Here is a 27,136-nt window from a genome sequence, read left to right as displayed (position 1 = left end):
CCTCCTAGGACGTGGGGCTCCTTGTGGTGGTTGACATGGTGGAGCACTAGGAGGGGACAGGTGCCCCACCTGCCTGCTTTGCCCAGAAAAGACCCCACAAATTGGCCTTATCTGGGCTTTTTACATAAATGCATGGAGTCCAGGTGAGGAACAGTTGACAAGCTGAGGGGACTGTGCAGGGTCCCCACACAGACATCCTGTCCCTGCCAGCTGCCCCACCCCCCACCTGCTTTCTGGCCTGGATACCCATCAGAGTCATGTGCCCAAGAGTCCAGGAATGTCCCTGAAACTATTTGGGGGGCCTGAGACAGTCACACCCAAGGCCCAGGGTGTCCAGTGGCAGAGGGGAAGCCAGCGTGGCTGAGGGCCTAAGAGGCCAGGCTACAAGAGGCCTGGAAGGTCAGGGGCAGAATATCAAGTGTGGGGGCAGAGGGCTGCAGGGTCAAATTCAGAGTTGAGTGTTGCTGCCAGGGGTGGCGGAGAAGACAATGGCAACCCAATCCAGTGTTCTTGCCTGGAGAATCCCAGGGACAGGGGAGCCTGGTGGGCTGCCGTCTATGGGGTCAAACAGAGTCAGACACGACTTAAGCGACTTAGCAGCAGCAGCAGCAGCAGCCAGGGGTGGAGCAAAGCTGAGACTGGGAGCTGCAGGGCTGGGAAAATTAGAGAAGAGGCGGCTCTGAGGTTCCCAGGGGAAGCCAAGGGTCATCTTGCATCCACAGGACCTCCATGGGAACCCCACAGCCCTTCAAGGCTGTCGGCTGCTGAGGCAGGTGGTTCCGGGCTGCTGTCCCCAGAAGAGAGGGCAGAGCCTCCCCCAAGCCCTAGTATGCTGATGTACTCCCACGTGCCCAGGCCCAGGGCCACACAGACACCCTCCGGGGGGGTGCCCAATGGCTGCAAACCTCAGACCAGGCAGTCCAGGCTCTCTGCCCTGCCCCCACTCTGTCCTGATGACAGGCTGGGATGCCTGGGATGAAGCTACCAGTCGGCAAACATCCCCGTGCTCGCCAGCCCTCCAAGGGTCACCCACCCATCCTCGCCTCCCAGAGGTGACAGCTGATGCCAGCCTGCACTCTGTGCCCATGTGTACCTTCCTCCTTGGGCTGTGAGCCAGGCACCATGGGTGCCCCATGGTTGTCATGTCTGCACAGGCACGGTCTCTTCACAGAAAAACCTCCCTAAGAGGCACTCACATGCTTCCCTATCTCCGTCCTGACAACTGGGGGCCACTGGGATCTCCTACTTACACGAGGTCACTTGGGACAAGCCCCCTTCTCCCATGGCTAACATCCTCAGGGCTGGGGGCTGCCTGCAGGGTGGGGGTCTGGGTCCTCGTCAGGGGCTCCCCATCTCCCGTGAGAGGCTTCTTCCTTGCTGAGGAACAGGGAACCCTGGGGCAGTAAGAAAGGCCTGAGTGGTTTATTGACGCTAATTTCAGGTGGTTGCCCCTCATGGCCACCAGCTAGTCATCTGTTCATGTCCTGGTGACCGAGCTCATGTCCAGAAACTGCAAAGGCTCCAGTGGGAATCACGGTGCAGAAGCTGGGAGGCTGGCCACACAGGCCCTGCCTTGGGCGGCACGGACTCGGACCAGATCCTGAAGGAGGAGACAGCAGTCCCAGTAGAGATTCTGGGGAGGCCAGGCCACACTCCACCCACATGCAGCGGGTGCCCCAACACTCCAGTCTCCACGGGAACCTTGGCTGGTGCCTCAGAGTGGGGGCAGCCAGACAGGACTGCCAGCCAGCGAGGTCCTTGGGAGGCTGGCGTGATGAGCCAGTCCAGGCTTCCAGGCAGCAGTCACAGGTAAATGTGGCCCTGGATGGACACATCCCTGGGGGACCTTGACCTCCAGCAGTTTCAGGCCAGTATCCATCCCCAGGTGGATGAGGACCTGTAGCGCCTGGGGCCCAGGCAGAGCTCAGATGAGGGCAGCGTGCCTCTTGGACTTCTGTACAAAATGCATTTCTGCTTAAACACAGACAGGAGTCAGCAGGAAGCCAAGCAGCTCAGTCCTGCAGCTCCTGGGACTGGGCAGCAATGCAGCACAGCCTGTGGTGCCTGAGCCTGGGGTGGGCGGGCGGTCCCCAGGTCCCACCTCCATGTGGACGCAGCTGGAACCTCAAAGGCCTGGGCCTCACAGCTCTCAGAGAGGATGCAACGTATCTGCTCACCATGGGCTCCAGGGCAGAGGAGCACCCGGGGTCCTGCAGGCTGTCTCTCCCATGGGGCCCAGACCCCATGTGCCTGGCTCCCCACCTGGGCTCAGGGGCAGAGGCTGGAGTGATGCCCCAGGTTGGTCACACTGAGTGCCACGTGCGGTGAGGAAGCCCTGCAGGTGGGTGGCTCCCCCTTTGCATATGTGGCTGGAATCAGACGAGCCAAGCCAGGGCCATGTCTGGGCCCATCCCAAGGCCTCGCTGGGCAGCACCCAGCCTTTGTGCATGGGGGCCCCTCCTCTGCGGTGCGTGGAGCTGTGGGTGGACCTTGGAGTCAGACGTTGCTCACCCGGGCCTCCACAGAGGAGACAGTGGTGGGGCCCACATCCCTGTCCAAGGGCCGCTCACGCCGGACGTAGCGCGGCTTCCGCACTGAAATAGAGTCAGAGACAGGCGGGGTCAGAGCAGGGCCTGACATGGCAGGAGGGCAGCAGCCTTCCCTGCGGCTCACGGGAGTGGGGGTGGGCAGCCACAGGAGAATGGGGGAAGAAGCCCACTGAGCTCCACCTCCTGGAAACCCAAAGCCCCTTGGCCAGGGCAAGGGTCTGGCTCTCCTGAAACACAAAGGCACAGGTCGTGATGTGCTAGAGGGTGGACGGTAGCCCCCTGCAGTGTACCCATCCTAAGGCCCAGAAGCTGGGGATGTGACCTCACTTGGAGAAATGGTCTTGGCAGATCTGATTATCTGATGGGCCCTAAATCCAGTGGCCAATGTCCTCATGAGAGGGAGGCAGAGAGCAGGAGACCCAGAGGGGAGAAGCCAGTGGAAGGTGGGGCAATGGCCAGAGGGATGTGGCCACAAGCCCAGGGACACCTGCAATCCCAGAGGTCAGAAGAGGCAGGAGGGACCCGCCCCAGAGCCCCTGGAAGGAGCGGCTCTGCCCACACCTGGACTTCTGACTTCCGGCCTCCAGGACTGTGAGAGAAGACACTTCTGTCCTCTCGAGCCCCAATTTGCAGACTTTGTTATGGCCATTGCGGGAGACAACGCAGGCACCTGTGCTTGGACACGGCGCCACTCAGGAGAAATGAGATGTGTGTTTCACCGGACAGAGCAGATCTAGCCTTGACAGAGTAACTTCTCTGTCCCCCAAAGGAGGACGTCCCCACCTGTCCCCACTCCAGATCTCTGCATGGTGGCAGGAACAGTCTGGGGAGGAGGCAGGTGACGCCTGCTCTGTGGCTTGTGGCTGCAACCTCTCTACTCACGGCGTCAACCGTGACACAGCTGACACGGTCAAACTAAAGTGCCCGTCACCCTGGAGGGGCCATGGGAGAGCCGGTGAGAGCCACCAGCTCCTGGCTCGGGCAGAGCTGGGTCCTGGAGAAGGGCAGAGGGTGGCAGAGGTGACTCTGGACCCATGTTGGGAACCCTTGACACATTGAGCATCTGAGGAATAAAAGGGAAATTCTCACCAGAGACAAGGCACCCGATAGGATGCGGGGTAGGAGGAGCTGACGTACCTGAGGACTGAGGTGGGGGAATCATCACGGCCTTGAAAAGAGGAAAAAGCACAGTGAGAACTGTGGGCAGGACGACCACCAGTCCAGACGGACAGACACCCAGATGTACAGACACAGGGCCTCTGCCTGCCCATTGGGTACTTACGGCTTCGCCAGGCTGCAGGGCGGGAGCTGCAGGGAGAGCACAGGTGTCACCGGGAGGCCACAGAGCTCCCTCAGCCTGAGCGGGGCGGGGGGGGGTGGGGGGGTGGCACATAGCCTAAGGGAGCCTCAGCCTGGGGAGCCCTCAGCCTGTGGGGGTCCCTCAGCCTGAGGGGGCATAGCCTGGGGGAGCCTCAGCTTAGGAAGGGTCCCCTCAGCCTAAACAGGTATTGAGGGGCCATCAGCCTGGGGAGGGGTCCTCTCAGCCTAGGCAGGTGTCCGTGTATCCCTTAGCCTGGGGGTCCACAAGCCTGCAGAGGGTCCCCGGATCCAGGCTCACTCCAGTCACTACTCCTGTGTCTGGGGATGCCCTCAGCCTGCCCCTGCACTTGGGATGGTGTCCCCTTATCGCCTTGAATCAAGCCACCCACTCCCCTCCCCAGCATCCTGCCATCTCCATGGAGCAGACAAGCCAGTCTGCAGAGTGTCTGCCACTGTCACCCTTCACACTGAGACCCCATGACATCCACATAGACCATTCCTAGGACGTGACCTCCCCTCCCCCATCCTGACACGACAGCCATGTGACAACCCAGCCCCCTCTAGGCTGCCTGAGATGAAGCTTTGCCCCCAGACACCAGCATCTCAGCCCTGCCCCATGCTGTTCCCCTGGGACCCCTGGAAGGAGGGGGTACCTCTGTTTCTTCCATAGAAGACCTTGGGCAGCTTGCTGGCTCGCTTGAGGTAGAAGAATGCAGCCACGGAGAGGATGAGGCCCGAGCTGATGAGAAACGTCCCCAGGAAGAGGGAGGCGGCCACCTGAGGGCCCCCTGCAAGCAAGGTGAGGGCTGGTGGTGTGCACACCTGGGCTCCCGCAGGGCTGAGGGTCCTGCATGCAGAGGTGTGGGCCTCCCTTGCACTCAGCTGACTCCCCAGGCGTCAGCTGGGGAGTTCTCAGGGGGTGGGCTGTCGAGAGGTCCAGTGTCCCCAGCTCAAGCTCTCCATCCCCTCCTCATCACTTGGCACCCACTCAGGGCCCCACAGCTCTGGCACAAGGATGACCCTGGCTTGCCTCACTGCAGCCTGTCGACTGTCACCCGGGTGGCCTTCCCAGTACCAGGACACCAGCCATCTCCACCTCCACAGGATCAAGACAGCTGGCAGACTGATGCCAAGCAGGGGGACTCTGCGTTCAGAAGCCTGTGGCAAGCGCCCTTCTGACCCTGCCATGTAGACAGAAGGCCAGCTACGGCCACACTGGAGCCTCAGGAGGGACAACTTCCAGCTAAACTGGCCTAGATTTGCCACAAAGGAAATGGGCTCAACACTGGACTGCATGGGCCTTACCTACCCCTCTCCGCTGCAGGGCCCAGCCCCATATCGCAAGAGGCAGGGGCTATCTGTGCCCAACTGCCCTAACACTGCTGTTCAGCCCACAGCAGCACAAGGCTACTTGCTTCCAGTTCTGAGACTCGCAGGGAAGGCCTGAACCATTGGTCCAAGTCAATATGTCCTCTGCTGAAGGACCAGGGTCTGGACAATCATAACTCCCATCACGACCCCAACACCTCAGAAGAGGAGGTGGCCTCACTCATCCTCTTGAATCAACCCCAGGCCCAGGGCAAGTCCTGCCCCCTGACTGCAGTGGCCTCGGGTGGCCTGAGTACCATACCCCCATGGCCTGGCCACTCTGTGGCTCTGCAGGTGTCTCAGGTACGATGGGACGCCTGGCAGCAGGAGCAGGCTGGGGCCCAGAGTGCCCAGGAGGTGGCTCCTGTGTCTGCCCTGAGGACCAGGTGGCGTAGTGGGCCCTTTTCTCTGCCTACAGTGTCTGTAGTCTCTTCAGAGACCTACATCCTAGAGGAGCCCCCAGGGACAGGGCTGGGGTTCCTCAGGATGTCCTCCCATCGTGGAAAACCATACGTCTTGGGTTCCCAGGGACTGGGGGGCTTGGGCAGGGTGGTGGCTATGAGCAAGGCAAAAGGTTAAGACGTGCAGCCTGTTCAGAGGCATGTGGGGGCCCATGCCAAGTGACCCCAGCCACACCCACCCTTTTGAATCAACCCCAGACCCTGACTTCAAAGCTGATAAAGCCTCCAGACCACGGGCTCTGCTCTGTGAGCAGGGCGGGGTCCTGTGCAGAGCTCTTGGCTGGGGTGGAGTCTGCCCTTGACTGTGGACATGGCCCTGCCGTGGCCAGCACGGGTGACTGCGTCTGCACTGGAAACGGCTCTGATGGTGCCCTGCATCTCCCCAGAACTGGCGTGGTGAGCTGAGAAACTTACCAACACTCTGCCACCCAGGCATCCCTGCGCTCTTGTTCACAGGGAACTGTGCACCTCGGCTGGCAACTGTGGGGGAGCACAACAGTCAGTGCTGCTGGAGGACCCCCGGGGAGCCAGAGATGCAGCCCAAATGCAACTGTGGCCGGGAAATGGGAAAGGGAGGTGGCCGTGGAGGCAGAGCAGCCCCTGCCCCACAGCTGCTCTGAGGGACATGAGGACTCAGGGAGGGGACTCTGCGGGTGCCCACTGGGGGACAGTGTCCCAGGACGGGGGACAACAACCCGGATCCCCACCCTTTCCTCCAGAACTCGGAGGTGTGGCCCCCTGGTGAGAAGCAGGCCGGAGGACGGGGTGCGGAGGGGGGCGGAAGGACGTACGGCCTCTGCACTCAGAGCTGTTGTGGGTTCCGTTCCTGCACTGGACGCAGCTGACGCTCCCATCCTCGGTCGGGCGCCCATAGCAGCCTGTGCCGGGGGACAGGGGAGGCAGCTCGAAGCACAGCCACGCCAGCTGACTGCCTTCAGGGAGCACTATGCTTTGCGTTTGTAAAACTATGTTTATTCCAGAACACTAGTTCACCCATTCTGGAAGTTAGGATGGACTTCAGAAAAAGAAGCCCCTCCACAGGAACCACAGCCTGCCTTTTCTTGTCTGGGGATCCCCATGGGCCCCTTACTGGACATCTTGGAAACGGCTTCTACAAGAATGGAATCTACAAGTATTAGGAATAGGCCTTCATTTCTTGTAAGAACCGGGCTTCTCTTCTGAAGCAGGTAGACTCTTTTTCCTTCACTTGGCATTTCTTGGGAGGGGCAGACCTCGGGGAGACGTCTCAAGGAGGCCCAGGAATGTGGGGTCCTGGGCACAGACCTGTCGCCAAGGCAGCAATACCCTTGAGGGCTCCCTCAGCCAGCCCTAAGGTAACTGGGCTCCTTTGCAAAACTGCCAGGGTGGCTGACCACGAGGAGGCCCTGGGCTGTGTGTGCAGGGCAGGACTAGCGACCAGACTTAAGGAGCAAAGGTTGACTTTATGGAGCCTTACAGCACCTGGAAAAGAGCCCAGGGCCTGGCTCACTAGCTCTCCACCTTTCCCAGTGAGTAAGGAAGGTCACCACCCAGAAAGGCCAGGAACCTTGGCACATGGGGACTCAGGAAGGGGGAATTCACCCCAACCTAAAGATACTAAGGTGAGGTCTGGAGGTGAGTCCTCGGCTAGGCTTCCTGGATTCGAGAGGCCTTCAGAAGTCCCATCTGAGAGTCCTTGTGAAGAGGCCAGCAAAGTAGACTTCAAAAGAGCCTATGTGGTCAATCACTGCTTTGGCTACACTTCTTAAACAATCAGGCCCAATTTAAAGAGGACAGACTTATTTTTAAGTCACTTTGTGTCACTGTGATTTTCTCTGGTGGAAAGGGGTGGCTGTAGAGAGAAGTGATCTTTCAGTAGCAGACTGGTCTGGCTGGTGGACAGCAGACTCCAGTCCTGCTCTTCGACCTTGAGGTCCAGCCCCCATAAACTGCACTGGATCCTGAAATCCCCAGCTCCCCCAGAGTCTGGCTCTGACTCTCTAAACTAACGTTTCTGCCTCTCGCCCACCTGCTGACTTGGAATCACCAAGAACCAAAACTGCCTTTTCCCAAAGCCCTGCAAACGGATGTGAGCTTCAGGGCAGTCAACTCAACAGGTCATGGCAACCTGCTGCCATGCGGGCCTTCTGGGAAGTTCCAGAGAAAATCGGGCTGTATCAAGGATTTCCATACTGCCCCCCCCTGCTGCCCACATGCAGAGGCCTCACTGTGGATGGAACCCACCCGCAACCCTCTTTCTGACGTGGTCTATGCGATGGCCTGTCCCAGGACTGAGGGTCAGCGCAACGTGGGAGCCGGTGATTGCCTGGTTCCATCTGCTTTCTTTCCCTTTTGCTGACCTCCTGTCCCACAACTTCTAACCCAAATCTCTCCATGGCTACCAACTTGGTTTTCAATATGTGACACTATCTGAAGGTAAAGTTTCAAGTGGGGACTGAAGGAAACCAGAATATGTCACCACTTCAGCACAGAGATTGTTTTGAGGTGAGGCAATGAGAAAACAGCAGGTGCCAGAAGGGTGCTCTGACCTCCCTTTTCTTCCCAGAAGCAGGAAACAAACCCCATGAGAGCTGCCCCTTTCCCCCAACCAGGAGGAGACGGGACTCAGGGGCCTTGTCACCATCCCCCTCGATCCCCTTCAGCTGCCCCAATGTCTCAGTCACTTGCCCACAATCACCTCCTCATTCAATCTGATGTGTTAGCACTGAGGTTCTGCCACTCGTTTGGGGCTTCATTTCCTCCTGAGTCACGTAAAACGTCACACATTTTCTGTACTTTGCTGCTCCTATCTTACGTCAGCTTGTCTCAACCCAGCTGAAACTCGCTGCGGGGAACAGGCAGTCTTGCCTGCCCCTACCTCCCAGGACGAGGCCACTGTGTCCTCCTGGGGTTCTGCCCGCAACTCCCATGATGAGGCCCCATCAACCCTGCTGCCTCTGCCCACACCCCAGCCCCTCCTTCACTAGGCCGCCTAGGCTGGTTCACACCAAAGCTCACCTGGGCCACACAGGCTAGTGCCTGGGCAGGTGGCGTTGATGTCCCCCGCATCCACACAGCACTCAGGCTGCTGACCCTAGAGGGGAGACAGCGGTGAGTTTCTGTGGCCAGGTGGTGTGTATGGGCCAGGTCCAGGGTGGTATCCACAGAGTGGCTCCCAGAGAGCTCACCCCTATGCCCAGGGCCCAGCCTCTTGTAGTCAGCATCTGGGGACTGCACCTGCTGACCTAGAGCAAGGTCAGGACACACGACTACACCGCACAGAGCCTCCCTGGGACAGCACTTGCTCTCTGGCAAGCGTTTGGAGATTGAATCAACAACTGAGGTGTCCGGTTGGGACCTGCTGGGGCACTCTCCCCAGCACCCAGACTCCCAAGAGCAGGAAGGAGACTCCCTCGGGCTGACCCAGAGAGCCCGTCAGGGCTGTGCTGGAGCAGCCTAGCGGGCAGGGATAGACCCCCTCCACTGCCCGCTGCCCTCCCTCGGGGCCTCCCGCCACCCTTTCTCAGGGGTCTCTTGGATCAGGGGCAGAGCTGCCACCTCTCGCCTTGTGAGCTACAGGCAGGCACAGGGCAGGCATTTCAAACATGAAGTTATTAGTCGCCGCTTGCAGCTGGTGGCTTTGAAAATCAAAAAATGAGGCTGCTAAGAAAACAGGCACATGCGTTTCTGGACTGTGGTGACTCAGGAAGATAAACCCAGGCTCCTGTGGCCTCCCTGCTGAGAGGCCTGGGTGGCTCTCATGATGTGTCTGCCCCTCCCTCCCGACCAAACAGCTCACAGTCCTGGACGCCTCAGTGATGCTCCTGCAATAGACACCCCCTGGGGGGATTCCAGCTTGGCCCCCACAGAGGAAAATTTGCCCCAGGGAGCACTTCAGGGGCAAACACGCTGGCCAGGCCCACATGCAGGAGTGGGTGGTGTGGGTGCTTCATTCACAGACCAGATGGTTAGAGGTGCCTCGAGAGGGCGTTCCAGGAAGCTCTGCTCTGTGTTTACCCAGGTTTCCCAAGACCCGGCCCAGGACTGGCAAGGAGCGCCTAAGGGTGGCCAAGAAATGGAGGGCGCCATGGGGGCCAGGCCAAGCCTGAGAAGGGAGGCTCAGCTGTCCTGTCCCACCCAACCCAGCTGAGGCAGAGCGGCCGGAAGGCCCACCATCCTGGAGACGGGCAGCCAGGCGTGTGTAGACGTGGCCAGGCACCTCCAGGAACCACTGCTCAGCACACCTGTGTCACTGACTTGGTAGTTGTCACCTGGCCAAATTGAGCCTGGAGCGGGCATCTGTCCATCCCACTAGCTCTGGCCAGTGCCAGTGGGCAGCTGTGTGGAGACCCCATTTCAGCTCCAAGAAGACGTCCAGCTGGGCAGAGGGAAAGGAGGGTCTAGCAGGCAGAGAGGAGCAGGGGCCAGGGGTAGGCCCGTGCATCAGCTGCCCACCCAGAGTCACAGGCCCCAACCCTACAGGGTGTACAGTCAGTGTCTCTGGGGCTGGGACAAGGGTGGCGTCCACAGGTAGAAGGGCGAGACCCCCTGGTGAAGGGCCCATGTGCCACATGACAGGTGCTTACCGCAGTTCCTGAGGCTCTGCTAGCAACTTCCACCAGGAGGCCAGCCAGGAAGACGGCACGCCGGAGCGCCATGTCCCGGAGTGCAGGCTCTGTGAGAGAGAGGGGTGCTGTGTGGCCGCAGGTGCCACCTGCCAGTGCAGGGCATGGTTGAGGGAGGTGGGCTGGGGCAGAGGACACTTACCTGGCCCTCTTGGATGAGGGCCACAGACATTCAGGCCCTCGCCACCCTCGATCAGCAGTCAGGGGGTTGGTCGCTGGCTCCAGAGTGTCACAACCCTGGAGCCCAGCCTGCAAATCCAGGTGGACAGGTGAGGCCCCGCTGCTGGTCAAGCACAGCCAAACACGTCTGGGCCTTGGCCTTGGGGCTCAGGGTCCGACCAGACTTCCCTTCAGGAGCCCCCAGGGCTCAGCCTGCCCGGATCGGGATCCGACAGACTCCCTCCCTCCCACTGGCTTTCCGCCGCCTGTGCACTGGGACTGCCCAGAAGGGAGGCTGAACCTGAGCGGAGGGGTCAGGGGAGCTGGCCATTCTACCCGCCACTTCATCCTGTCCTCGTAAGACCTGCATTCATTTTCCAGCATTTTCACCCAGAGACAGAACTGTCCGGCGGTGGGTGTGCCTCTGAAGGGCCAGGCCGGTCAGAGGAACACAAGCTGCCCACCTGCTGTCATCACAGAAGGGCGTGTGAGCAACCTCCAGCTGGGGCGATGGCACAGGGAGTCCTGGGCAAGAGCTTCTGGTGGGCGGTGGGTCCAGAGAGCAAACAGATGAAATAGGACCACCAGCCTCAAGTAAACGTCCTAACACGGAAACCACTCGAAACGAGACAGCCCAGGTGATTTAGTGCTCATGCTGCCACATCTCTAGAGTAACCAGGGAAACACACTAGCCTGCACGACCCTGGAAGTAAACGTTAGTTGGATTTTTAATCAATTTCTGCCAGGTGGGAACCACAATTATAATCTGTCCCAAACACACAAAAGTCACTTCTAAAAAGACTTTTCTCTTAATAAAAACAGCTGTAGGAGGAAGCTGTGCATGAGGAAGATGAGCTCAGTTTCAAGGGAGGGTGTGTCCCAAAGAGCGCACTTGGGCCTGGGGGATGATGAGCGGCTCCGTCCACTGGCCTGGGGCCCAGGGGTCCCAGGCTGGGGTGTGTCCTGTTGCTCACTCTGTGCTGGGTTCAGTCCAGGCTGATGGAGCAGATGGTGCTCCCCTAGTCTGGAGTCAAGTACTCTCATTAAAAACACCAGCTCTTCCCTGGGGCACCGGCCCCTCTCTAGGATGTGAAGTCCCCTCAGTGGCAACTACTGGTGTGACACACACACTGCCACCTTTGATTCAGGAATCAGCTCAGCCGACACCTCCATCTGCTTCTTAACAGACACCACTGATAGTGTGCACACCACACTGCCCCTCCTCAGACCCCACCACTACACGTGGACTGTGTCTCCTGGAATTTCAGGGGAAAAGACCGCACCATCCACGCACCTTGGGTTGGGCTCCTGCCCATCAGCATGGCCACGGGGATCTTTGAATTCCTCTGTACTTTGCCCTCTTGTGACTCAGTGGCATCCACTGTAAGGATGCTTCCCCTGCCCACTCCCTGCCAATGGCCACATGGGTGTTTCCGCATTTTGGCTAACGCTGCCGGGGACATTCTTGGGCCTGTTCCTGCATGGTCACTTGCCTTCCTTCTTGGGTCAACATCTGGAAGCACTGGGCCAAGGTAACTCTGAGAAGCTAATGCCCAGCTGTTCTCTGGCCATGGCTCCACATGCAGCCTCTGCAGCTCTGAGCGCCTCACCTGCTCCGGCCACACCAGGTCGTGATCACACATTGGCAGGTGGGTGGCGGTTCTCCTCTGTTCCCATCTGTTTCTGCAACTAGATATGGTCAGCACCTCTGTCCTGCTTGTGGGCCACTCACACACCTTACATCTCCTGTGATGAGTCTATTCACATCTCTGGGCCACCGTGTTCGGCTGAGCTGTCTTTCTATTATTACGTGCTAGCTCTTCACATGTCCTTTGCCGGGTATGTGTACTGCAGACATTTCTCCCATTCTGTGACTTGTCTTTTCATTTTCTTATGGGTCTCTTTAGAAGAACAAATGTTTCATTTTCATAAAATTAACTGCACCCATTTTTTTCTCTAATGGTTCTTGCTTTTTTCCATCCTAAGCATTTTTTCAGATTTCTTAGCATCTTCTACGTAAATAATCATGTCCTAAGCAAGTAAGTGCAGCTTTACTTCTTTACTTTTCCTGGAAGCTTGTTTCAGGGCACAGTATTTGGTCTACGTTAGAGAACATGCACTTGAAGGAATCTGTGTTCTGCTTCTGATGGGTGTGGCTCTATAAACACCACTCAGGTCAAGACTCCAGGAGTACCGTTCAGACCCTCTGTGTCTTCACTGATTTCTTTAGGTCTTTTGTTCTAACAACTGGTGAGAGAAAGATGTTAAAATTGCCTATGATTGTGGAATTGCTTATTATTCCCTTTATTGGGTGTATTTGTAACTGATATGTTTTTCTGACAAAACAACCTCTTTATCACTAGAATTTTCCGGTTCTCTTTGGTAATACTCCCTATCTTGAACCTACTTTACCTGAAATTAGTACAGCCACTCCAGCCTTCTTGTGCAATTTGTATACATACACATTTTGCATCCACTTATTTTCAGCTTGTGATTTTTATGTTTAAAGTGAATCTCCCATAGACAGCATGTCATAGGGTCTTGCTTATTACCCATTCTTATCATTTCTAACTTTTAACTGGAGAGTTTAGTCCACTAATATTTAATGTAAATATCACTGTGGTTAGACTCAGGCCTACCATTTTATTATTTGTTTTCTACTTGTTCCTTTGTCTTAATACACAAAAGATTATTTTTTTAGAACAGTTTTGGCTCATTGCTAAACTATGCAGGAAGTGAGAGAGTTTCATACACCTGCTGCCCCCACACAAGCAGAGCCTCTTCCATGATTAACATCTTGCCCCAGGAAAGCACTCTGATGAACCTACATGGGCACATCACTCTTGCCTCAAGTCCATGTTTAGAACAGGATCACTTTTGATGCTGGGCTTTGGCAAGTGTATAATGACACTGTGGTTGGGTTTAAGGCTACTGTTTTGTTTTCTGCTTGTCTCTCCAGTGTTTTACTTCTCTCTTTCCTCCTTTCTTTTACATTATTTGAATTTTTTTAAGTTCCTTTTCAATTTACCTTCTAGTTCTTTAGTTATGGTTCTCTGCATTATTTCATGGTTGTTGCCCTGACCCCGTTTTACAGCCTGCTTAGAACACTGAAGCACGACACGCCAAAGCAGAACCTGCAGGTCCGTGGACCCCTCACTGCGCTTCATGTGAAGGCCATCATGCATATTTCACCTGTGTGCATTACAAACTCAAGACACGTTCTGATTTTTTTCCTTTAAATGCATATTTCCATTTTTTGGCGGGGAGGGGGAGTCACGCGGCGTGCAGGGCCTTAGTTATCCGGTCTGGCACTGAGTTAGTGCTCCCTCCACAGGCAGTGTGGGATCCTAATCGCTGGGCTGCCAGGGAAGTCCCTAAATACATACTTTAAAGAAGACATTCCCCCAAGTATTTACTCTTTCTGACGCTCATCACTCGCATAAAGATCTGAGTTTCACTCTCATATCATTTACCTTCAGCCAGGAAAAACTTCCTTTAGCATTTCTGACAGTACACAGATGATGGCAACAAATTCTACCAGCTTTCATTTTTCTGAAAATATCTGTATTTAGCACATGATGCTGGGAGGTTGACTATCTTTCTTCCAGCACTCCACTGGCCCTCTGATGGTAAGTTCCTAGTGTTCGCAGCACTGTGTGCATGTAATCTGTTGTTTTTCTCTGGCTGCTTTCAAGATTTTTAAAGCGAATCTTAAAGTGTTCAGTAACTTAAAAATGATGTGTCCAGGTGTGGTTTTAGTCATATTCACCCGGTTTGAGACTCCCTGAGCTTCTTCAATCTATAAGTCTCTGTTTTTCGCCACACTGGGCGAGTCTGTTCTTCGAGCGCTTCTCCTGCCCCACGGCGCCTCTCACCTCCTCTCTGGGCCCCACAGTCACTGTGCACGTCACACTCGTCGCTGCCCTCTGAGTCCCTAAGGCTCCTCTTGCTTTCCCCCATCTGACTGCTTCTTGTCCTTTCCAGTCTATTATGCCCATTCAGTGAATGTTTTATTTCAAGTGTTGTATTTTTCAATTCTAAAATTTCCATTTGACTGGTTTTAAAAAACATTTTCTATCCCTCTGCTGAGATTCCTATGTTTTTGTTCACTAGGAGTGTATTTTCCTTTACGTCACTGAACACAGTTACTCCGTTGGCTTTGAAGTGCTTGTCTGATCACCCAACACCTGAGTCATTACATGATGACAGTCTGTTGATTGATTTTCCCTTGAGGATGGTTCATAGCACCCCAGCTCTTTGTATGTGGAGTAACTTTGGATTGCACAGACTCTGCAACCTGTTATGTTGCAGAGACTCTGAATTCAATTATATTCCTCTGAAGAGAGGAATGGTTTTGATTTGGTTGTGGTGGTTTAGTCGCTAAGTTGTGTCTGACTTTTGCGACCCCATGGACTGCAGCCTGCCAGGCCCCTCTGTTCATGGGATTCTCCAGGCAAGAATACTGGAGTGGGTTGCCATTTCCTTCTCCAGGGGATCTTCCTGACCCAGGAATCGAGCCCGGGTCTCCTGCAGTGCAGGCTGATTCTTTACAGAGCTACAAGGGAAGCAAGGGAAGAGAGTTTATGGTTATGATTTAGTAGGTAATTAATTTCATTAGATTCAAAAAGGAAACCGTCACCATCATGTTGTGATAAGCGGTGGCCTCACTCTTGGTCGAGGTGGCTTCCCACCTGCCCTGTGTATGCCTGGTTCAGGGCTTGGCCAGAAATTGGAGTAGAATTTATTTGCAGAATTCCTTTTTCTGGGAATTCTCTTACTCTGAAGCAGCTGCATCTGCCCAGCTCCTCCCCCTGTCTAACAAGGAAGGGCGTGGTCTTTCCACCAGAGTTCTAACCACCCCACACCGCCCCTGCAACTACACTGCCCTCAAAGTTAAGACTTACAAACAGGAAACACACTCTGGGCCTGCCACTTCCTCTAAGTTTAAGCTGCCCTCAGAACCTGCCTGCCGTGTCCCTTCTCAGGTGTCCTCAGGCAGCTGCTTCCTGTAGTTTGTTCTTGGTTGATAACTGCCACCTGAGGGAGAGTCGCTTTGTTGGAGCTAATTCTTCTACCCTAGAACAACTAACTGCACTGCATGGTTTTTTTATTCAAAAACCCAATGGTGGGCACAGAGGCTGTTTCCGACGTGCTGCCCCTGGTCAGCAGCAGGGCACATGGAGAGAACTGCTTGGCCACGACGGTCTTGTCTCCACTGGGCAAGAATCAGCCCCAGGGCAACAAACAGGGGATGGATGCCCAAACACTATTCTCGTTTAAGAACGTGACTCCAGTCGCAAAAAGATTAATTTAAAACAGTAAGTTACACTGAACATTACTTTAGTAGCCCCTTTCATTTCTAAAACATTCCCTGAAGGATGATCAAATTAATCATCTGAGGTTTATTCTCCTATGATATGTATTTTCACAACTTTGAGATCATACAGCACCTGTTGTGTGCCAAGCACCACTCTGAGTTCTTCACTCATATTAACCCATTGGACCCTTTCAACAATGCCTGCAATAGATTCCTTTTAAAGAGGGGAAAACGGGCTTCCACAAGACCACATGGCGAGTACATGGCAGGGTGAGGACCAGCCAGGCCTGGTGCCAGAGCATCTATCTACCCACCACACTGAATTGGGGTCCAAATGTTTCTCCTGAAGCCAGTGGGCACTGCTTGTTTTACAATGTTCAACTAATACATTTAGCATGTCTGGCCAAGTATGGTGCAGTTCTACAGATGTTCTCTCTTTTTTATTTTGGCTGCACAGAGAGACTTGTAGAATTTTAATTCCCTGACCAGGGATCGATCCCAGGCCCTTGGCAGGGGGAGCACAGTCTTAGCCACTGGACTCAGAAATTCTCAATGTAGTAAACAAAGACATCTGAGACTTTAAAAATTAAATATAGTACACCTCTATTTTTAAAGAATATTAGCTAAAGACAAAAATTGTGTTGTAGGATTTTCTAGCACAAGAAGTAAAACATCCCTCCAAGAGTACAAGAAGTAGAAGGTGGTCACTGGAACCCTCTGTATACAGATCTCACATTGTTTGTGAAGTATAGGATTAATTTTTAAGGTAGACCATGACAAATTAAACCTCTACAGGAACCCCTAAAAAAGTAACAAAAGAGCAGAACTAAAAAGTCGATAAAGATCAAACAAAATTTTTAAAAACTTGGATTCACCAAATAAAAGGCAGGAAAGGAGGAATAGAGAAACAGATGGAAAAACAGAAGTCAAACATGAAGGTGGTAGACTTAAACTCAAACACTCTAATAATCATACTAAATACTCCATCAAAAAGTAGAGATTAACACTACTAACCACTAGGGAAATGCAGCAAATATACTACTCCACAACCCTGAGGATGGCTGCTATCCAAAAAAGCCAGAAAAAACGAACGTGGAGAAATTTCCACCACCTTTTCTGTTGCTGGGGGAAATGTTAAGTGGTGCAGCTGCCGTAGAAAAGGGCAGGGCAGTTTCTCAAATAAAACACAGAATTACCATATGATCCAGCAATTACACTTGTGATTATACACTCAAAAGAATAAAAAACAGGGTCTTTAAGAGATATTTGTACACTGGTGTCCACAGCAGCATTATTCACAATAGCCACACAAACACACAAAGGGTAGAAACAACCCAGATATCCATCAGTGAATGAATAAACAAAATGTGGCCCATCCATACAATGGAATATCATTCAGCCTTATACAGGAGGAAATTCTGACACATGCTATAACATGGGTGACATAATAAAAAGTGACATAAGCTAGTCACGAGAGGACAAATAATGTGTGATTCCACTTATATGAGGTCACCAGGGCCATCAAATCCATAGAGACAAAAAGTAGGAGGGTGGGTGCCAGGGGCTGGGCAGGAGGAATGGGAGTTAGTGTTTAATGGGGATAGAGTTTCAGTTTGGGAAGATGGAAAGTTCTAGAGGCAGATGGTGGTAAGTATTGTACAATATCATAAAAATTCTTAATGTTACAGGCTATACACTTAAAAATGGTTAAAATGGTAAATTTCATATTATGTATACTGCAATAAAATATCCAGAAAAAATGAAAATACATAATACATATAAAGTGCCTCATAAATGATAGTTATTAAAGTTATTTTTTTTAAATAGAGATTGTCAGAATGAATAAAAAAGCAAGACCAAATGATATGTGCTTTATAAGAAACAAGTTTGACTCTTGTATAGATATATATAAATAATATGCATAATATACATATTTTAGAAAACTTATGAATTTTTGCCTAACTAAAAAAAATTATGACAGTTTGATTCCACTTGTTTAACTTAGTATGAATAGATTGCTAGGTTTCTAATTTTAAAAATAGATATGAGACAAGCAACAAAGGTTTGCTGTACAGCATGGGGAATTACTGTCAATATCTTGTAATAACCTACAACGGAAAATATAAAAAATAATATGTTTATGTATAACTGAAACACACAAGAAAAGAATTCTACATTTTGAAATTTAGTAATGTTTATCTTTTTGCCAGTTTTTCTAAATGTCCTATGGACATCTAATAACGTATGATATACAAAATTTTAAATATTTTATGTAGGATATAAGATTAATATAAATTAATATAAGTAGAAATCTATTATATTTAAATTATTAATGACATCATTCAAGATGCTCCTATTCTTATTTTTTCTGCACTTGATAAAATATTCTCAGAGAAATGTTAATATGTCTCACTATGATTATATTTTTTTTCCCTTATACTTCTTCTGATTTTTGCTTTATGTATCTTTGTTCCTTTGTTGTTACATGTCAAATGGTTTTATGATGTCTATCTTCTTTGTGAACTGTACTTTTTATCATTAAAAATATTCATCTTTGTTTCATTTAAAAATAAATAAAATTTTAAAAGAAGCAAATATTTTAAAAAAAGAAGCTTGAAACATAAAAACACAGAATATTGAAAGCACAAGATGGAAAAGATAGTCTATACAATTACTGAGCATAAAACACTCATGCCAATATATTGATACCAGACAAAGCAGACTTCAAGAAGATAACTGCCTTAGAGAAGAGAGGGACCTTTCACAACAATAACACAGTAAATTCATCAAGAAGATAATCAATCTTCTTGTATTGATTTGTATGCACTCAATAAAACCTTCCAAATACATGAAGTTGACAGAACTAAAAGGAAAAAGATTCACAACTGTGATTGGAAACTTTAATATCCCTCTTTCAGTAACTGACTGGACGAGTAGACAGAGAAAAAGAGAAAAAGGATATAACTGACTCAACTCACAAGTATAGAATATGACACTCAACAAAAGTATAAGACACACTCTTAAGTGCAAACAAAATATTCACTAACAGACCATATGCTAGACCATAAGACAAGTGTCAACAAATTCAAAGGGTAAAAATCATACAGAATATATTCTCTAATATATTCAGAATATAAATCAATAACTAAAGATACTCAGAAAATCTCCAAATATTTGTAAAGGGAACAATAGACTTCTAAATTACTCGTGGATCAAACACAAGAAAATTTCAAGTATTTTTAACAAAAAGATAAAGTGCAACCTATCAGATTTTGTGTAGGAAACTAAGCAGTGCTTAGAAAGAAATTTGTGGTTTTTAATGCCTGTATAAGAAAAGACAAGTGTAAAATCATCAATCTATGCTTCCATCTAAGAAGACAGAAAAAGAAGAGTGAATTAAACCATGTTAGGCAGATGAAGGGAAATAACAAGAGTAGAAATGAATGAAACAAAAAATGAACAAAAGTTAGAGAAAGTAAGCCAAGTCAAAAGGTGGTTCTTTGAAAAGATTTAATAAAATTGATAAACCTCTAGCAAGAATAATCAAAAAAATCAATGTGAATTATCTACATAGAAATTAAAAAGCAGACAGGCATCACTGCAAATACTACAAACCTGGTGGGACCATCAGTCAATATTATAAACAACTTTACGCCAATATATTCAACAACCTACTGCTGCTGCTGCTGCTAAGTCGCTTCAGTCGTGTCCGACTCTGTGCGACCCCATGGACAGCAGCCCACCAGGCTCTCCTGTCCCTGGGATTCTCCAGGCAAGAATACTGGAGTGGGTTGCCATTTCCCTCTCCAATGCATGAAAGTAAAAAGTGAAAGTGAAGTCGCTCAGTCGAGTCTGACTCCCAGCGACCCCATGGACTGCAGCCTACCAGGCTCCTCCGTCCATGGGATTTTCTAGGCAAGAGTACTGGAGTGGGGTGCCATTGCCTTCTCCAAATGAGCAAATTTATTTAAATTTGATGACACAGATGAAGAAGAAAAATCTGAACAATCTTATATACCTTAAAGAAATTGGGAGCTTTTCTGGTGGTCCGGTGGTTAAGAATTCACCTTGCAATGCAAGGGACACTGGTCCGATCCCTGGCTGGGAAGAGCCCACATGCCGCGGAGCAGTTGAGCCCGTGCACTGCAACTACCGGGCCTGCATGCCTAGAGCCCATGCTCTCCAACAGGAGAAGCCACCGCAATGAGAAGCCCTTGCTCTGCAACGACACAGCGGCCACCGCTTGCCACAACTAGAGAAAGCCCATGAGCAGCAACAAAGACTGAGCACAGCCAAAAATAAATATATTTTTAAAAAAAGAAACTGAATTAATAACATTAAAACTTCCCACAAGAAAAGGCAATGAACCCAGATGGCTTTAATGGTGAAGTCTATCAAAAAATTAAGGAAGAATTAATGCCTATACTACACAAAGCCCTTCAGAAAGCAGAGGGGAAGCCATCTGTTGCAACTCGGTTATAAGCCCAGCAAGCAGGACTCAGACCCAGACCAGCAAAACCAGACAAAAACATCACAAGGGGAAAAAAGCAGACTAACATCCCTCATGAACACAGACCCCCAAACTCTTAACAAAACATTAGCAAACTGCATGCCTGCATTCAGCAAATACTGAAAGGTGACAAAACACGACCGAACAAGTTTCTTCCAGGAACTTAAGACTGACTTTACATCAAAACCAGTCATCAACCACTTTAACAGAATAAAGGGGTTCTACTCAATATAACCATTTTAGCAGATGCAAAACAAGCCTTTGACAAAATTTCAGCCTCATTCATAATAACACTCAATAAACTGAAAACAGAAGGCGATACCCTCAGCATGAAGAAAGACATCCCCAAACAACCCACAGCTCATGACAAGCTGACTGAGACAAGGCCAGGACACTCAGCCTCTGCAGGTCTTGTCAACACCGCCCTGTGGCTCAAGCCAGAGCAGTAACGACAGAAAACAAAGCAAAAGCCACAAGGATTAGAAACAGGAGTGATCCTGCCTCTGTGCTCACAGCATGACTGTTCATATGGGAGATCCTAGGAAATTTTAAAAACCTACTATGATTTGTAGGTGAATTCAGCAATGTTCCAAGAATATAAAGTGAAAATGCAAAATCAATTGTTATTTCTATACACTGGCAATAAGTGATTGGAAAATAAAACTTAAATAAATATTAATGTCATTCACAATAGCATCCAAAAACAATCTATTGGTGGGAATAAATTTAATAAAAAAACGTGTAACTGCTGTACACAGAAAACTACAAAAGACTGCTGAGAGAAGTTCAAGATCCAAATAATGGAAAGATATACTATAATGGTATATATATATATATATAGGCACAAACACACACACATATATATGTGTGATATCTCCATTAACCCATGTGAATGAACTAGAAGACTCAATATTATTAACTTCTCCCTAAATTGATCCAATATTTTATATAATCCCAAGCAAAATTACAGCAGGCTTTTTTTGAGGAACTGTCACAAGACAGTGTGGACTGATGAACAGAGATTAGTGTAACAGAAACTGACCCTCACAAAAACAATCAAATGATTTGCGACAAGGTGCCAAAGCAATTCAATGGGGAAAGGAAAATTCTTTCAACAAATGGTGCTGGACAGCTGGTTACTTGCATGGAATAAAAAGTGAGCCTAGGACTTCCTTGGTGGTCCTGTGGCTAAAGATCCGCCTGCCAATGCAGAAGACACAGGTTCAACCTCTGGTCCCAGTACCACACTACGGAGCCTGCACTCTAGAGCCCACAAGCCACAACTACTGAAGCCTGAACCCCCTAGGGCCTGTGCTCCGCCACTGCAGTGAGAAGCTCGAGCATCCCGCTCGCCACAGCTAGGAAAGCCTGCCCCAAAACGAAAACCTGCTGCTGCTGCTGCTGCTGCTGCTAAGTCGCTTCAGTCATGTCCGACTCTGTGCGATCCCATAGACGGCAGCCCACCAGGCTCCCCCATCCCCGGGATTCTCCAGGCAAGAATACTGGAGTGGGTTGCCATTTCCTTCTCCAATGCATGAAAGTGAAAAGTGAAAGTGAAGTCGCTTAGTCGTGTCCAACTCTTAGTGACCCCATGGACTGCAGCCCACCAGGCTCCCCCATCCCCGGGGATTCTCCAGGCAAGAGGACTGGAGTGGGGTGCCATTGCCTTCTCCAAACGAAAACCTACTGCAGCCAAAAAAAGTGAAACTAGGCTCACAGCATACGAAAAATCAATTAGAGATGGCTCACAGACCACCTGATGTGAAGAGCCAACTCACTGGAAAAGACCCTGATGCTGGGAAAGATTGAAGGCAGGAGGAGAAGGGGACCACAGAGGACGAGATGGTTGGATGCATCACCGACTCAATGAACGTAAGTTTGAGCAAGCTCTGGGAGATGGTGAAGGACAGGAAGGCCTGGTTTTTGGCCTTCAGTCCAAACTGGTTTTTGCAGTCGCCAAGAGTCGGACACAACTGAGCAACTGAACAATACAGACCTAAACACAAAACTGAATCTATTAACTTTCTACAAGGAATTACAGGAGATTATCTTTTTGACTTTTGGTCGTGTGCGTGCATGCTCAGTCGCTTCAGTTGTGTCTGACTCTGTGTAACCCTATGGACTACAGCCTGCCAGGCTCCTTTGTCCATGGGATTCTCCAGGCAAGAATACTGGAGTGGGTTGCCATGCTCTCCTCCAGGGGATCTTCCCAACCCAGGGATCGCACGCATGTCTCTTCAGTCTACCTATATCGACAGGCAGGTTCTTTATCATGAGCACCACCTAGGAAGCCCATGATTTTTGGTTAGGCAAAGACTTTTAAATAGAACACCGAAAGCATGAACCAAAAAAGAAAAACTGATAAAATGAACTTCAACAATATTAAACACTTTTGCTCATTAAAATACACTGTTATGGTGGATATACACTCTATGCATTTGCCAAAACCCACAGAAAGTTATATCATAGAGTATACTTTAATATACGCAAAAAAATCAACAACACCCACCAGGGATGTCAGGATGGAAAGCAGACTGTGACCACCGAATCCAACTGTATCACAACATATGACACTAACACACAGGAGGGGACAGGATGAGAGTGTTTAGAAAATACTCTTTGGAAATTGTTAAGCCCAATGATAAGAAGAAACAGAATATAAAACATTGTACTCAAGTTGATAATTTTGTTTCTCAAGGTGGGGAGGTATATCAGGTGAACAATTCTGAAACTGCTTTCTAAATACACTGGGGTGAGACAAATAAGAAAATGATGGCAATGGTGGTGAGAAGGTTACACATAAGCACTTTCGTTACAGATTACAGGTTACAGACACACAGGTGAACAGGTATATACTTACCTATCTGCTAAGAGGACTACAAGCAATGACCCCAGCAGCAGTGCCCACGCCCACTGCCTGGTTCCTGGTCTCTAAATCCCACTCTCCAATGAAATGAACTAGTGCTCCTTGGAGAACTGTGGCAGGAACACTACAAGAGGAAGAGAAGCTGGAGTGGCTGGCAGCGTGAGAAAGTGAAGAAGTTCTTAAAAGTAGGAGCTGGGGGTTGATGACGTCCTGGTGGTCAAGGCTGGAACGGATGAGCAGCCAGCCAAACAGCACAGAGCTAGGTCCCCTCCAGAGTGCAGACACACACTCACAAGTCCGTCCTCCTCACGGAATTTCAGACCACACAGTGGGTCTTCCCTGAGCTTAGCTCCCACCCCTAGCAGGGTGGGCTGCCTCTCCCTGCGTGGCTGCCAAAGAGACTGGAGAACAGGACAGGAGCAACTCTCCTTGGCAGACACCACCTGAGCCAGGTGACCAGGCTGACGGCCCCCAAGATGTCGTGCAAACGTCAGCTGCCCTGATGTGATGTGACAAGAGGGCCACCTCACTTCTGGGGTCTTCTTTCCAAAAACCCACAACCCCTGTCCAACTAGAAGAAAACACAGCAGACAAACCCCAAATCAGGGACGTGCTACAAACACCTGAGGAGTCCTCCTCATAGCTGTCATGGGATCCAGGGCAGAAAGAGGACCCTGGGGCAGCATGTGACCTGAAGCCTGGAGTGCCGGGAACAGTAACAGAGCACTGTTGTGCTTCAGCTTTCACAAATGTGCCTCGGTTTGCAACTTTTCTGTAAATCTAAAACTACTCCAAAAGATTTTAAGTTAATTTTAAAGACACTATTAATAATGTGAATAGGCAAGTTCAAACAATGGATGGTAGTATCTATCTATCTGTATTAAACCCCAGTCTCCTCCATTATAGACAGATTCTTTATCCACTGAGCCAGGGCTTCCCCAGAGAAGGCAATGGCATCCCACTCCAGTACTCTTGCCTGGAAAATCCCATGGACGGAGAAGCCTGGTAGGCTGCAGTCCATGGGGTCACTAAGAATCGGGCACGACTGAGCGACTTCACTTTCACTTTTTACTTTCATGCATTGGAGAAGGAAATGGCAATCCACTCCAGTATTCTTGCCTGGAGAATCTCAGGGACAGAGGAGCCTAGTGGGCTGCCGTCTATGGGGCCGCACAGAGTCGGACACGACTGAAGCAACTTAGCAGCAGCAGCAGCAGGGCTTCCCAGGTGACAGTAGTGGTAAACAATCTGCCTGCCAATGCAGGAAACGTAAGAACTGTGGGTTCAATCCCTGGGCTGGGAAGATCCCCTGGAGTAGGAAATGGTAACCTGCTCCAGTATTCTTGCCTGGGAAATCCCATGGATGGAGGAGCCTGGCAGGCTACAGTCCATGAGATCATCAAGAGTTGGACATGACTGAGTGTATATATATACACACACACACACACACACACACACACACACCTCTCAGCTTGTATCCAGAGACCTAAAGGACCTGCTTAGATACCTTGAGTGGGCACCACAGGTCCAGCATCAATATTCAAGCACATGCAAATGGAAGACACAAGCAAACACCTCTCTGCCCACCAGGCCCACACGGCAGTCTCATGCCCACAGAACACACATGGAAGAATGTGCACAATTCTGTCACCCAAGGCAATGCCAGGAACCCACACAAGTGCCCTCCAGGGACGGGTATCATGCTGAGGACAACCAAGGCCGCTCCACAGACCACAAGGTCTAACATGGCACCACAAAGGAATGAGGCAGAAGTCAGAACTGTGCCTGCTTCTGGGAGGCGGGCCTGGGAAGGCTTAGGAAGTCTCAGTCAGCCCAGGGCAGCGTAGACAAGGTGCTGCTCCTCACAGAACTGGGTCTGGGAGGCCCAAGATCCAGGTGCTGGCAGATCTGGGTTTGGTGAGGCCCTTTCTGGACTGGAGAAGGCTTCCTTCGCAAGATCCTCCAGGCCCTTCCTTGGTGTATGAGCAACTGTGTTCCTCCTATTGTTGGGGTATTGATCCCCTCATGGGCCCCACCTTACCCTGAGCACCCCCAAGGGCCCAGATGTAGACACCATCACATGGGGATCAGGGCTTCCACCTGACGATCCAGAGGACCTGACACGAGGGAAGCTTTAGAGATGACAGAAGCGCCCTCTATCACCACAATGTGCCGGCTACACAGCTGTATACATTTGTCAAAATTGGTCAAACTGAATCTATGCACCTCACTTATGTGAATTATACTTAATCATGAACTGAATAATTGCAATTCATTTTCAATTTTGAAAATCTTAGCCAAAAAGCTAAGGAATTGGGTACAAAAACTTCTTCAAGGTAATTAAAAATTCGGTGAGAATTTAAATTGTACCACGTTTTCTTTCACAACTCATTTTTCCTTAGAGGAACTGGTTTCAAGGAAGAAGTCACTGTGATTTCTGAACAAGTAACACTTCAGGTATCCAGGGGGAATTATTCTGGCTCATCAATTTCCTGATGCTGGGAAAAGCTGAGGGCAAGAGAAGGGGGCAACAGAGGATGAGATGGTTGGATGGCATCACTGACTTAATGGAAATGTGTTTGAGCAAACTCAGGGAGATAGTGATGGACAAAGAAGCCTGGTGTGCTGCAGTTCATGGGATTACAAACAGTCGGCTATGACTGAGCTACCGAACAACAACAACAATCAACTGGGGTCGGGTGCTGGCCAGAAAACCTCACGAACGCCTTTCCAACAGGAGGCCCTGCCCGGGGAATCACGGTGGGAATGCACGCTTCGCGAACCTTCCCCGCGGCTGTGGCTGGAGAGCGGAGAGGGGCAGGGGGCCAACCGCTTCAAAGTTCACGTTGCTGATCTTTGCTTTTGCTTCTCCCACTGGATCTCCAGCTCCTCAGTGAGGCCACCGCTCATTAGCGTCTCAGCAAGCAAAGGGCGCCGAGGCGGAACTTGGCTCTCGGGACAGAATGAGAACACAGACTCCTCGTTCACATGCTGCCCGTTCCGAAAATCCCCCCGCGCTCATGGAGGATCATCAGCGCAGTTACCGATCTGACAGCTGTACAGAAAACACTCCAGGCTGCTGACACGCTCTGTGGCCTCAGCAGCGCCGAGACAGTGCTGCCGGAGGACCCCTGGAGACTCGCTGGAGGGGGTCCTTGATCTTGGGGACGCAGGATTCTCAGTGATGCGGTGACCAGAGGGCGTTCTTCAAGTGAATTACGGGACAAATCACAGCTTACCTCGCGGAACTGGGCAATACAGGAGAGGTGGCAGCGCCCTCGGGGTGCCGGTGACCCCTAGAGGCGCGGCCGCTCCGCCTTTGGGAGGAGCGCACAGGGCGGGGTGGGGCGCGCATGTGCCAGGAGAAACTTTCCGGAAAACCCGGGTTTTATTTCCTCCGAGGAGCTGGTGAGATCACTGTGGCGGTTCAGATTCCGGCTAACACAGACTGTTGTGGGGGTGCTGGGAGGAGCGGAGAAGGACGGGACCCAGCTCTACCCCCGGAGCCACAGGGACCCCGGAACAGGACAAAAGGGCCACCTGGGCGCTCGGGAACCTCCGAGGAGCGCGTTAACCCGAACGCTGCGCTTTGAAACGCTGTGAGACGCGCGTCCGAAACCCGGTATCAAATAAACGGAAACTAAGCGTCAATTAAATCGTCCTGATGACAACGCACACAGACCCCGCTGAGCCACAGTGGACACTCTAGGGGCGATAAACCCACTCGCTGGCCCTCCCGCGCGGCGGAGGCGTCCGGAGCCGGTGACGGGGGCGCGGGCCGCGGAGGAGCAAAGCGGACGGACCTCGCGCCACCGCCCTACCCCGCCACTGCAGCCTTGCCGGGGGGCCGCACCCTGAGGGCCGCCCCAGCCCCTGGCCCGCCCCCGCTCCCGCCCCCCCCGCCCCCGGCCCCTCACTCACCCCCGCGCCCTTCTAGTTCCTCTTTCGTACCCCCCGCCCTCCAGGCGGTCCCGTTGTGCCC

General features: G+C 51.0%; 1 protein-coding gene across 3 annotated transcripts; it reads right to left on the bottom strand.

Moving 5' to 3' along the window:
- Positions 1-1,404: 1,404 nt before the first annotated feature.
- On the bottom strand, positions 1,405-27,136 carry C5H1orf159 (chromosome 5 C1orf159 homolog). 3 transcript variants are annotated; one of them, XM_055582561.1, is made up of 11 exons: positions 27,076-27,136; positions 10,445-10,551; positions 10,264-10,352; positions 8,696-8,771; positions 6,490-6,576; positions 6,113-6,178; positions 4,523-4,657; positions 3,832-3,857; positions 3,687-3,717; positions 2,512-2,594; positions 1,405-1,971 (listed from the first exon to the last, which is right to left on the bottom strand). In XM_055582561.1, the coding sequence occupies exons 3-11, from the start codon at positions 10,333-10,335 to the stop codon at positions 1,864-1,866; spliced, it is 684 nt and encodes a 227-aa protein (XP_055438536.1). In that variant the 5' UTR covers positions 10,336-10,352; positions 10,445-10,551; positions 27,076-27,136; the 3' UTR covers positions 1,405-1,863. The 3 variants fall into 3 exon arrangements, with proteins under 3 accessions (XP_055438536.1, XP_055438537.1, XP_055438535.1); XM_055582562.1 differs by lacking the exon at positions 27,076-27,136 and adding an exon at positions 12,072-16,439; XM_055582560.1 differs by lacking the exons at positions 10,264-10,352; positions 10,445-10,551; positions 27,076-27,136 and adding an exon at positions 9,949-10,042.

Source organism: Bubalus kerabau, chromosome 5 (assembly GCF_029407905.1).
Source record: "Bubalus kerabau isolate K-KA32 ecotype Philippines breed swamp buffalo chromosome 5, PCC_UOA_SB_1v2, whole genome shotgun sequence".
In the NCBI taxonomy this organism is placed as follows: domain Eukaryota; kingdom Metazoa; phylum Chordata; class Mammalia; order Artiodactyla; family Bovidae; genus Bubalus; species Bubalus kerabau.
Note: the sequence above shows the minus strand (reverse complement) of the source record. Positions and strands in the feature narration are given on the sequence as shown.

Excerpts from the sequence above, each read along its gene's own strand:
- C5H1orf159 (XM_055582560.1), bottom strand. The coding sequence starts at position 10,032 with ATGGGGTCTCCACACAGCTGCCCACTGGCACTGGCCAGAGCTAGTGGG. Across the intron at positions 4,658-6,112 it reads GCCTGGGTGGCAGAGTGTTG|GGGGCCCTCAGGTGGCCGCC; the intron begins GTAAGTTTCTCA and ends CCTTGCTTGCAG. Across the intron at positions 3,858-4,522 it reads CTTCTATGGAAGAAACAGAG|CTCCCGCCCTGCAGCCTGGC; the intron begins GTACCCCCTCCT and ends CTCTCCCTGCAG.